General features: G+C 45.1%; 1 protein-coding gene across 1 annotated transcript in view; it reads right to left on the reverse strand.

Annotated features, from left to right (window-relative positions):
* The window catches only part of ARL3 (ADP ribosylation factor like GTPase 3), a 44,039-nt gene that overhangs the window by 14,406 nt on the left and 17,627 nt on the right, over positions 1–12,006 (reverse strand). Inside the window, exon 3 of the mRNA XM_066240026.1 lies at positions 10,967–11,083. Coding sequence (XP_066096123.1) covers positions 10,967–11,083 — 117 coding nt within the window. The remainder of the gene's footprint in view (positions 1–10,966; positions 11,084–12,006) is intronic.

Genomic DNA, 12,006 nt, shown 5'->3' on the forward strand with positions numbered 1-12,006 from the left:
GATGTTTGAACCAACTGAGCCACTGGCTGCAGGAGGGGAAGAGGGAGAGAAGGGGGAGAGAAGCAGATGGTCACTTCTTTTGTGTGCCCAGAGCAGGGATTGAACCTGGGATGTCTTCATGCTGGGCTGGCACTTTATGCACTCTATCCACTGAGCCAACCGGCTAGGGCCTATTCTCTTTTAATTCTTCATGTGAAAATTTAAAGAGGAAATTAGATATAATTTTGCAGAACTTATTTTATTTTTTTAGAGAGGCAGGAAGAGAGAGAGATGAGAAGCATTAAATCATAGTTGCGTCACTTCAGTTGTTTATTGATTGCTTCTCAGATGTGCCTTGACCAGGGGCTCCAGCAGAGCCAGTGACCCTTTGACCAAGCCAGAGACCTTGGGCTCAAGCCAGTGACCTTGGGCTCAAGCCAGTGACCTTGGGCTTCAATCCAGCGACCTTTGGGCTTAAGCCAGTGACCTTGGGACCATGTTGATGATCCTACACTCAAGCCGGGGACTTAAGGTTTGAACGAGGGACCACAGCATCTCAATGTCTTAATGAATCACTGTTGAACAAAATGACATTATTCGAGGACCTGCTGTATTCATTTAAAAACAATAAAAAGCAACCAACTTTTACATGCCTTAAATTAGATAAACTGATATAACGCACACAGACATCTCTGTATGCAGCTTAAATTCTGAGCTACTGGACTTGCTCTCTTTTGAAAGAAAAAAGCTAAAATCCTTTTGTTTAATGCACTCTCATTTAGAATCACTGGTGCTAAATACACCAGGGACCCAGTTCAGCCTTTCCTGTGAGGAATACCCTATGTTTCTACCTGTGTTTCTTTTGTGGAGAACTGTAATGGAACAAGAATGGATGTATTTGGTATAGGTATTTTTTTTTTTGCAGCCTTATTATTATTGTTGTCATTAATGTTACTCTTGACTCAATGTCAGCACACACATTAATGGGTTCTGCACGCCACAGATACCCAAATTCCATACTGTTTTCCACCAGTGAGGCTCACATTTTTAAAGTAGCAGATACAGTGTAAACATAGATGTAGAAAGAAGGAAAGTAAAGGGAGAGTGGACCTCAATATAAAAGACCTAATTAGAATTATTTGGGAGTCTACAGTGGATTAGGATTATCTTCACTTAGGCAATAGTCCAAACTGTGTGGGAGGGAAGAGGGTCAGGTGATCACTGGGAGGGTGGTTTGGGCTTGGAGGGCTTCCTGAGGCTGTGTGCAGGTCACTGGGCAAGGAAGGAATTACAAAGCAGGAAAAAATGTGCTTGGGAGCAAGGGCTATGAGTAACGAGTTAAGGGGGGGGAAAGAGGAGGCTGATACAAAGCTGAAAACACAAACATACAGTTAAGAAATCTATGTTTGGCCTGAGCAGGCGGTGGCGCAGTGGATAGAGTGTCGGACTGGGACGCGGAAGACCCAGGTTCGAGACCCTGAGGTTGCCAGCTTGAGCAAGGGGTTACTCAGTCTGCTGAAGGCCCACGGTCAAGGCACATATAGGAAAGCAATCAATGAACAACGAAGGTGTCGCAATGAAACTGATGATTGATGATTCTCATCTCTCTCCGTTCCTGTCTGTCTGTCTCTATCTATCCCTCTCTCTGACTCTCTCTCTCTCTGTCCCTGTAAAAAATAAATAAATAAAAATTAAAAAAAAAAAGAAATCTTTGTTTGATATGATGAAAAATAGACAGTCAGGAAAGCATAATAAGAGTAGAAAGATTTTTAAAGACAAAAGAGATGATACCAGAGAACCCAGAGACTGAAGACCAATGAGAAAGTCTCACCTTTTACTTATAATTACTTGCTACTTACTGCTTGGACCTAAAATTTCACAGGAAATACTTCCATTAAAAGACTCAAAAAAAGGGTTTTCCCTAACCTCTACATATATTCTTCCTATCATTTAGCACCATTTTTATAAAATTTGACAATTACTACACAATGTTCCAGGAAGAAGTCTATAAAACAACTGCCCCATTTATATTATGAGCCAAATGAAAGTCATAAGCACAAGCTAGTCTGGTGACACACTGGTTTGTTTTCCTGCAGTGGTATATGCTTCTCTTGGTTGCTCCCCCTGCAGTGGTGCTCAGTATCTGTTTTCTTCTGGTCAACAGACAAAGGTAAGGATAACCTCTTGTCTTTTTTTTTTTTTAATAATATAGCTGTTAAGCTAGTCATAAAAATTTTTTTAATCCAAAATTAATTAAAAATCAATAAAAATACTCAGAAAGTATCAGATTAAGTTAAACATTTACAGTGCTTCTGACTGATCTTTGAACATAATGAGGCCCTGGCCAGTGACTCAGTGGATAGAGCGTCGGCCTGGAGTATGGATGTCCCATGTTCAATTCCTGGTCAGGGCACACAGGAGAAGTGACCATCTGCTTCTCCCCCCTCCCTCTTCCCCTTTTCTCCCTCTTCCCTTCCTGCAGCCAGTGGTTTGATTGGTTCAAGTGTCAGCCCCAGGCACTTAGGGCAGCTCCATTGGAGCGCATCAGCCTCAGGTGCTAAAAATAGCTTGGTACTCAAGCATCGGCCCCAGACAGGGTTACAGGGTGGATCCTGGTGGGGTTCATGTGGGAGTCTACTTCACTATCTCCCCTCCTCTCACCTAACCCCCCCCAAATCAAGTTTCATAAACCTATTTTAAAATAAAGTTATCCATGGCACTCAGAATCATGCTTTTTTTTTTTTTTTTTTTCCATTTTTCTGAAGCTGGAAACAGGGAGAGACAGTCAGACAGACTCCCGCATGCGCCTGACCGGGATCCACCCGGCACGCCCACCAGGGGCGACGCTCTGCCCACCAGGGGGCGATGCTCTGCCCATCCTGGGCGTCGCCATGTTGCGACCAGAGCCACTCTAGCGCCTGAGGCAGAGGCCACAGAGCCATCCCCAGCGCCCGGGCCATCTTTGCTCCAATGGAGCCTTGGCTGTGGGAGGGGAAGAGAGAGACAGAGAGGAAAGTGCGGCGGAGGGGTGGAGAAGCAAATGGGCGCTTCTCCTGTGTGCCCTGGCCAGGAATCGAACCCGGGTCCTCCGCACGCTAGGCCGACGCTCTACCGCTGAGCCAACCGGCCAGGGCAGAATCATGCTTTAAGCACAGCTAATTCACATCTTCCTTGGAAAACGCTTTGAAATTGGAAGACCTAGAGGAGGAGGGTTCTGGGGTTTTTTTTGGATGGAAGTTCAGCCCATCTGGATTCTCAGGAGACTGAGTATCCAGGGTGTGAATGGAGGGCTCTTTGTTTCTCCCCTGGCTTCTGGTCGTCCTGCTGCCACCTTTTGGCCATTTTATTGCTCCTAAGTGTCTCTCTCCCAGAGGGGTAGGCAGAGACAAGAAGAAATGACACTTAAATGCGCGGCTTTTTATTGATAGTTTGAGCAAAAGTCTAAAAGGAGGTTGAAATTCATTAAATCCGGTTTCTGGATAACTTGTGGTTTTCAATTATGTGTGCTCTAGTAGTATCGATATTCAAGTGTGAGTGACATTACAGAAATAATACTCTGGACAATTGCTTGAGATCTTACTTGATGTCCTACACTTTGGATATGGAAATGATGACAAAGTTACTTTGTTTAAATTATGTTGCATTTAAACACAAAACTGATAATAATGTAAAGTGGAGTTTAGTAATAATATGAATATACTTTGAAGAAAATGATGTATTTTTATCTATCAAAAGGTTGTTACTGTATTTCCTGGCCTAAAAGAAAGGGAAGACACTTTATCCCCTCCTTTCTATCATACCTCAGATTTTTATTTCTTAGCCACCTCTGCAAAATCCAGTTGTAATACAAAAAAATACAATAATTAATAAACAATAACATAAGAATAAACTGTGCTTCACATACTCAGCACTGTGAACCTACTTTTGCCCACCTTTGTACATAAACAAGTGGATATGTCTGTGTTACAAAAGAACACTACTTATGGAAACTGAAATGTGAATTTCACTTCATTTTCATGTGATGAAATTTTATTCTTTTGATTTTCCCCAACCATTTAAAAAATATATAAACTAGCCCTGGCCAGTGGTGCAGTGGATAGAGCATCATCCTGGAGCACCGAGGTCGCCGGGTTGCCAGCTTGTTCCTAAGGTTGCTGGTTCGAGCCCCAATCAGGGCTCCATTCCAAGGTTACTGGCTTGATCCCAAGGGTGCTGGGTTGGCCCTGAGATCACTGGTTTAAGCCCCAATCGGGGCACATATGAAAGGCAATCAGTGGTGCACAACTATGTGGAACAACAAGTTGATGTTTCTTTCTCTCTGTCTCTCTCTCCCTTCTCCTCCCCCCCCCAAATATATAAACCACTCTTAGCTCACAGGTTATAGAAGAACAGGAGGCAGGCTGGATCGGTTTGCTGACACCTGCTCTAAAGCAAAAATTTATTACAGCACTCTAGAGATAATTAAAAAGAGTTAACTGGGCAATTGTGTTAGCCTCAGTACTGCTGTGGAGTCTCCTGTAATAGGTCTTTTCAACCAACAATGGAAAACTATGAAATACAAACTAATGTAACCCATCAACCACTGCCACTCCAAGCTGCTACAAAACTGGCAGAGAGGACTAAGAGTCATAAAGCCTTAAAATCTAACTCTGGGAACTCAGCTGCTCCCCAAGCCTTGTTTAATCTCAAATGGCACAGGAAAATAATGGAATGTGGACACCAAATCCAAAATATTGTCTGGTACTGGTAGCATAATGTAGCTGGTAAAGGTTACTGTAGGATTGCTCCAAACTGATTTATTTATTTATTTATTTATTTATTTTGGTGACAGAGAGAGTCAGACAGGGACAGACAGACAGGAAGGGAGAGAGATGAGAAACATCAATTCTTCATTGTGGCTTTAGTTGTTCATTGATTGATTTCTCATATGTGCCTTGACTAGGGGGCTATAGCAGACCGAGTGTCCCCTTGCTCGAGCCAGCGACCTTGGGCTCAAGCTGGTGAGCTTTTGCTCAAACCAGATGAGCCCGCGCTCAAGCTGGCGACCTCGGGGTCTTCAACCTGGGTCCTCCACCTCCCAGTCTGATGCTCTATCCACTGCGCAACCGCCTGGTCAGGCTCCAAACTGATTTTTGCTGGACTACTCGATAATTCCTGGGCACTCCAAGCAAATGAGAAGTGTGAAATCCAGGGTCAGATTATAACTACCTTGCAGTCTACCCTCAAGGTGCTAGAGTTTATGATTTAAAACTATCCTGACCTGTAAACCAGAAAGTTTCCAAGACCTCCTTATAAAGCCCGAGAGTCATTTATGTCCTTATAAACTGCTCTTATTTGAGTATTTCTTTCCAAATACCTTAATCCAGGGGATGAACAGATAGAATTATTTCTCTGAACCACCTGCTTTTTCCCCTCCTCTTGACTCAAAAAGCAAAAGAGAATTGAAAGCCCTCCCAAATTTTATTGAGATATAACTGGCAATAGCACTGTGTAAGGTATAACCATATGATTTAACTTGAATTTGTAGCTTTTTAAAAATTAATTTACTCTAATTTTTTAGCAGTTTTTAAATTTAATTTTATTTTTTTAATTAATTTTAGAGAGGAGAGAGAGAGGGAGAGAGAGAGAGAGAGAGAAACAGAGAGAGAGGAGAGAGAGAGACAGGGGAGAGGAGCAGGAAGCATCAACTCCCATATGTGCCTTGACCAGGCAAGCCCAGGGTTTCCAACCGGCGACCTCAGCATTTCCAGGTCGACGCTTTATCCACTGCACCACCACGGGTCAGGCAGCAGTTTTTGATTTATAGAATTGTTGGAGAGATATCACAGGGAGTTCCATATACCCACCTTCACTCCTACCCCCAGTTTCCCCTAGTAATATTTTACATTAGTGTGGTACATTTGTTACAATTAACGAACCCATATTGACACAGTAGGTTCATTCTGTTATGTTTTAAAGTTCTATAGTAGCGATTTTCAACCTTTTTCATATATATTTATATATATTTTTATTTATATATATTTATATGTATATTTTTATATATTTATATGTATGTATATATTTTAGCATGAGAGAGAGAGAGAGAGGAAGGGAGAGAGATGAGAAACATCAACTTGTAGTTACGTCACTTGAGTTGTTCATTGATTACTTCTCATATGTGCCAAATTTGGGGTAGGGGCGCCTCTAGTCAAACCAGTGACTTCTAGCTCAAGCCAGCAACCTTGGTCTTCAAGCCAGTGATCTTTGGGCTCAAGCCAGTGACCATGTGATCATGTCTAGGATCCCATGCTCAAGCTGGCGACCCTGTACTCAAGCTGGTAATCCTGTGCTCAAGCCGATGAGCCCGTGCTCAAGCTGGTGACCTTGGGGTTTCAAACCTGGGACCTCAACATCCCAGGTCAACACTCTAGCTACTGTGCCACCACTAGTCGGGAAGGATTTGAAAGACTTTTCTTTTTTTTTTTTTTACAGGGACAGAGAGTCAGAGAGAGGCATAGACAAGGACAGACAGACAGGAATGGAGAGATGAGAAGCATCAATCATTAGTTTCTCGTTGCGCGTTGTGACACCCCTGGGTTGTTGTTCATTGATTGCTTTCTCATATGTGCCTTGACCGTGGGCCTTCAGCAAACCGAGTAACCCCTTGCTCAAGCTAGTGACCTTGGGCCCAAGCTGGTGAGCTTTTTGCTCAAACCAGATGAGCCCGCACTCAAGCTGGCGACCTCGGGGTCTCAAACCTGGGTCGTCGACATCCCAGTCTGACGCTCTATCCACTGCGCCACAGCCTGGTCAGGCAATAAATAAAATTTTTTTTTTTTCTTTTCATTTTTCTGAAGCTGGAAATAGGGAGAGACAGTCAGACAGACTCCCGCATGCGCCCGACCGGGATCCACCCGGCACGCCCACCAGGGGCGAAGCTCTGCCCACCAGGGTGCGATGCTCTGCCCATCCTGGGCGTCGCCATGTTGCGACCAGAGCCACTCTAGCGCCTGGGGCAGAGGCCACAGAGCCATCCCCAGCGCCCGGGCCATCTTTGCTCCTATGGAGCCTTGGCTGCGGGAGGAGAAGAGAGAGACAGAGAGGAAAGCGCGGCGGAGGGGTGGAGAAGCAAATGGGCGCTTCTCCTGTGTGCCCTGGCCGGGAATCGAACCCGGGTCCTCCGCACGCTAGGCCGACGCTCTACCGCTGAGCCAACCGGCCAGGGCTGGCAATAAATAAAATCTTTAAAAACAAAAAGCAAAGCTCTCTCTTCATGGAGCTTACAGTCTAGTGGGGGAGAAAGTAGTAAATACAAATATGTCTGAGGTGATAGGTACTAATAAGTCTGATGGAGAAAGAAAAAGAGCAAAGTCATAGTGACAGAGAGGGAGATGGAGTCATAATTTTTTTTATTTAGAAATTAAATTTAATGGGGTGATATCAATAAGAGTACATAGGTTTCAGGTGAACATCTCTATTGTATCTGAACTATTGACTGTGTTGTGTGGCCATCACCCAAAGTCAAATCATTTTCTGTCACTGTATATTTCTCCCTCTTTACTCCCCTCCCCCTCACCTCCCAATTTATTTATTTATTTATTTATTTTTTTTCATTTTTCCAAAGCTGGAAACGGGGAGGCAGTCAGACAGACTCCTGCATGCGCCCAACCGGGATCCACGCGGCATGCCCACCAGGGGGCGATGCTTTGCCCCTCTGGGGCGTCGCTCTGTTGCATCCAGAGCCATTCTAGCGCCTGAGGCAGAGGCCACAGAGCCATCCCCAGCGCCCGGGCCATCTTTGCTCCAATGGAGTCTCGCTGCGGGAGGGGAAGAGAGAGACAGAGAGGAAGGAGAGGGGGAGGGGTGGAGAAGCAGATGGGCGCTTCTCCTGTGTGCCCTGGCCGGGAATCGAACCCGGGACTCCTGCACGCCGGGCCGATGCTCTACCGCTGAGCCAACCGGCCAGGGCCTCATCTCCCAATTTTAAATATAGTAATCAGAGAAGGAAGGTCTCATGGTAAGGTGACACGTGAGCAAAGACATGAAGGAGGTGAGGGAATAACCACGAGGTTATCTAAGGAAAAAGAATTCTAACACTGGAAGTGGCTATGACAAAGATCCCACTGTGGGAGCAGGCCAGTGTTCCAGGAACAGCAAGGAGGCCAGTGTGGCTGGCCTCGAGTTAGACTGGGGAAAGCTGAGTCAGACAGGTAGGAAAAGCCAGAAGGTAGGAGGCCTTGTAGGCCTCTCTGAGGACCTTGGCTTTATTCTGAGGTAGGAAGCATATGTCCTAACAGGGTCACCATAGCTACTATGTTGAGAAGCGTTTAGGGTGGCAGGGCGGAAGTAAGGAGACTGGATAGGATGCTGCTGCAATAATCAGGGCACGGTAACAGTGGAGGTGGGAAGAAGTCAGATGCTGGAAATACTGTGAAGGTAGAGTTGATAGGATTGACTGATGGGTCAGAGGAGGGGAATGAGAGGAAAAGGAGCCAAGAATGACTCTCATGCTCTTGGATGAATAGCTCTATCATTAACTGAGAAGACTGGAGGAGTCATTTTGGGCAGGGTGGAAGAAGACAGGAATTTGGTTTTGGACATGTTGAGGTTGAAGGGACTTATTGGCCACTGAAATGGCGATGTCAAACAGGTAGCTGGCTATATGAGACTGAGTTCCAGGTTGGAGCTAACGTTTTGGGATTCACCAGCGTGTAGGTGGTGATTAACACCTTGAAACTGGATGCAGTCACCTAAACAGTGACTTAGAGAAGAAAAGCACAGGCCTGAACTCTGGGGCACTCCAACATACAGAGGTTAGAAGACAAGAAAAAATATAGCAATGGAAACCAAGGGGAGTAACCAGTGAGATGGAGAAAAACCAACAGAGAATGGTATTGTTGAAGCCAGGGAAAGACAGTGCTTCAGAGACAGCATGACCAATTTTGTTAAATGTGCTGACAGGTCAAGTAAGATGAGCACTGAGCACTGAAAACTGAACACGGGACTTAACAACGTGGAATTCCTCGCAAGTCAGAATAGAAGGTTCCACGTGACTGGGAGGAGAGGAAGTGAAGACAGAGTAAAAAAGATTCTTGTAGGAAGTTTTGTTGTAAAGAGAGACTGAGGAATAGGACAGTATCTAGAGGGGAATAAAGAGTTGAGACAAGAGTGTTTATTTTTGGCCCTGGCCCGTTGGCTCAGCGGTAGAGCGTCGGCCTGGCGTGCAGGAGTCTCGGGTTCAACTCCTGGCCAGGGCACACAGGAGAAGCGCCCATCTGCTTCTCCACCCCTCCCCCTCTCCTTCCTCTCTGTCTCTCTCTTCCCCTCCCGCAGCCAAGGCTCCATTGGAGCAAAGATGGCCCGGGCGCTGGGGATGGCTCTGTGGCCTCTGCCTCAGGCGCTAGAATGGCTCTGGATGCAACAGTGACGCCCCAGAGGGGCAGAACATCGCCCCCTGGTGGGCATGCCGGGTGCATGCAGGAGTCTGTCTGACTGACTCCCAGTTCCAGCTTCGAAAAAATGAAAAAAAAAAAAAAAGAGTGTTTATTTTTGTGGTTTGTGTTGTTGTTGTTGTTTTTTTTACAGAGAGAGAAAGTCAGAGAGGGATAGACAGGGACGGACAGACAGGAATGGAGAGATGAGGAGCATCAATCATTAGTTTTTCGTTGCACGTTGCAACACCTTAATTGTTCATTGATTGCTTTCTCATACGTGCCTTGACCGCAGGCCTTCAGCAGATCGAGTAACCCCTTGCTCAAGCCAGTGAGCTTGGGCTCAAGCTGGTGAGCTTTTTGCTCAAACCAGATGAGCCTTTGCTCAAGCTGAGGCCTCGGAGTCTCGAACCTGGGTTTTCCGCATCCCAGTCTGATGCTCTATCCAGTGCGCCACTGCCCAGTCAAGCTGTTTTTTGTTTTTAAACAAGAGAAACTACAGAATGTGTGTATGCTGACAGGAATGATCCAGTAGCAAGAGACGCATAGGAAGCAGCAGCAGACTGAAGCTATTTGAGATGCAAGGTGAGTCCTGCCGGTAATGACACTGACATCAACATGGCTGATATTATTGCAGTTTATTGTCTAAGGTCATAACTGAAGTTAACGCAAAGTTTCAGTTAGAGGTTAATAAAAATAATATGCAATTTTTTTCTATCCAAGTTCATGAGATCCCCTGTGTTAGAGTATGATCAAGAGTGAGTAGTTAAAATAGGATGAATGACAAGATCATTGGAGGAGAGGAGCAGGAACTGAAAGGGGAGGAGCAGGAACTGGAGAAATCGTATTTGTGGCTAGTGAAATCTCTCTAAGAATTCTGAAACAGCAGTCCTAGAGAATGTGACAGTGAGATGGGGGCTCACCCCAGCCTCTGCCTAAACAAAGGCCACCTGAACCAGGAAATCCCCAGTGCATGAGGCAGCTTCTTCTAATTCTGGACAGTTACAATTATAGGAAACTTCTTCGTTATTCTGAGTTAAACTCTACCACTTAATACTCGCCAAACTGCTCCTTGTCCTTTAGAAATAGTCACAATGAGGCTAATCTCCCTGACCTAAGGTAGTTCTTAAAGCAACTGAAGGCAGTTCCAAGTGTTTTCTTTTCCAGGAAGGGCATCATCAGGTTTTTCAATCACTCCTTATACATCATTGTTTCCAGGACTCTGGCTGTCTTGATTGCTCAGTTTGGGATACACTTGATTTGTTGATATCCTTGAGATAACAGATTAGTGGCACAATCTTCTTACTTCCCTTTTGCTGTTCAAATCACTAGGGTTAATTAATAGATACTTTTTGACAAGGTGGGTCTAAGTACAACATTGTTACTGAGCGATAGCAAAACATCTTATACAAGCTACATAAAGGCTCTATACCTCACAATCTAGAGCCTTCTGCTAACCCTAAATCCACAATGATTAATGTTATGGCAATAGAATTATTGACAAGAAAGAACATTACAGTGTTCTTCCTAATATAGCAGAAGAGACTATGAATTAATGCATCAGAAGGAGTACTTACAAGAATATCAGTGTTTTCAAAATAATTCCTCCAATATGGTCTGATTTTTCTCTGTCCACCAATGTCCCATACATTCAGTTTAAAACCTTGTGACTGTACACTTTTGATGTTAAAACCCTGTAATAGAGGAAGGTAAACACATCAAGTTTTATTAAGCTTTGAGATCACGATTCTGACAAAGTTACATTTGACTAACTCTGAGGTGTTCTGCAAATCTGACACTAGTAACACTGAAAACGGTTTGCTGTGATAGGGAAGAAAGAGATATATTTATACAGGCTTACTTCATTCAGGTTGTGGAGTCTGTGATTAATGTCATGGATAACATGATGTGCTTCCTGTAATGAGTACACACACACACACAACTGCAGAGGACAACTTGGTATGGGAATAGTTTTGAAAACACAGACCACACCCTTGATGAGCCCTCAGGATGGAAAAATTTAACAGGACATTACATGTAAGACATTACATGTAACTAACAAAACACTGAGGCTGAATTTTTTTTTTTTTTTCATTTTTTCATTTTTCTGAAGCTGGAAACAGGGAGAGACAGTCAGACAGACTCCCGCATGCGCCCGACCGGGATCCACCCGGCACGCCCACCAGGGGCGACGCTCTGCCCACCAGGGGGCGATGCTCTGCCCATCCTGGGCGTCGCCATGTTGCGACCAGAGCCACTCTAGCGCCTGAGGCAGAGGCCACAGAGCCATCCCCAGCGCCCAGGCCATCTTTGCTCCAATGGAGCCTTGGCTGCGGGAGGGGAAGAGAGAGACAGAGAGGAAAGTGCGGCGGAGGGGTGGAGAAGCAAATGGGCGCTTCTCCTGTGTGCCCTGGCCGGGAATCGAACCTGGGTCTTCCGCACGCTAGGCCGACGCTCTACCGCTGAGCCAACCGGCCAGGGCCTGAGGCTGAATTTGAAGACTCAATAGAACAGAACAAATGCTACATTTTTAAAAAGTTTTTTCTTTTTTTAAAAACTGATTTTAGAGAGAGGGGAGAGAGAGCAAGAAGGAGGGAGGAGTGGGAAGCATCAAATA

Source organism: Saccopteryx bilineata, chromosome 7 (assembly GCF_036850765.1).
Source record: "Saccopteryx bilineata isolate mSacBil1 chromosome 7, mSacBil1_pri_phased_curated, whole genome shotgun sequence".
In the NCBI taxonomy this organism is placed as follows: domain Eukaryota; kingdom Metazoa; phylum Chordata; class Mammalia; order Chiroptera; family Emballonuridae; genus Saccopteryx; species Saccopteryx bilineata.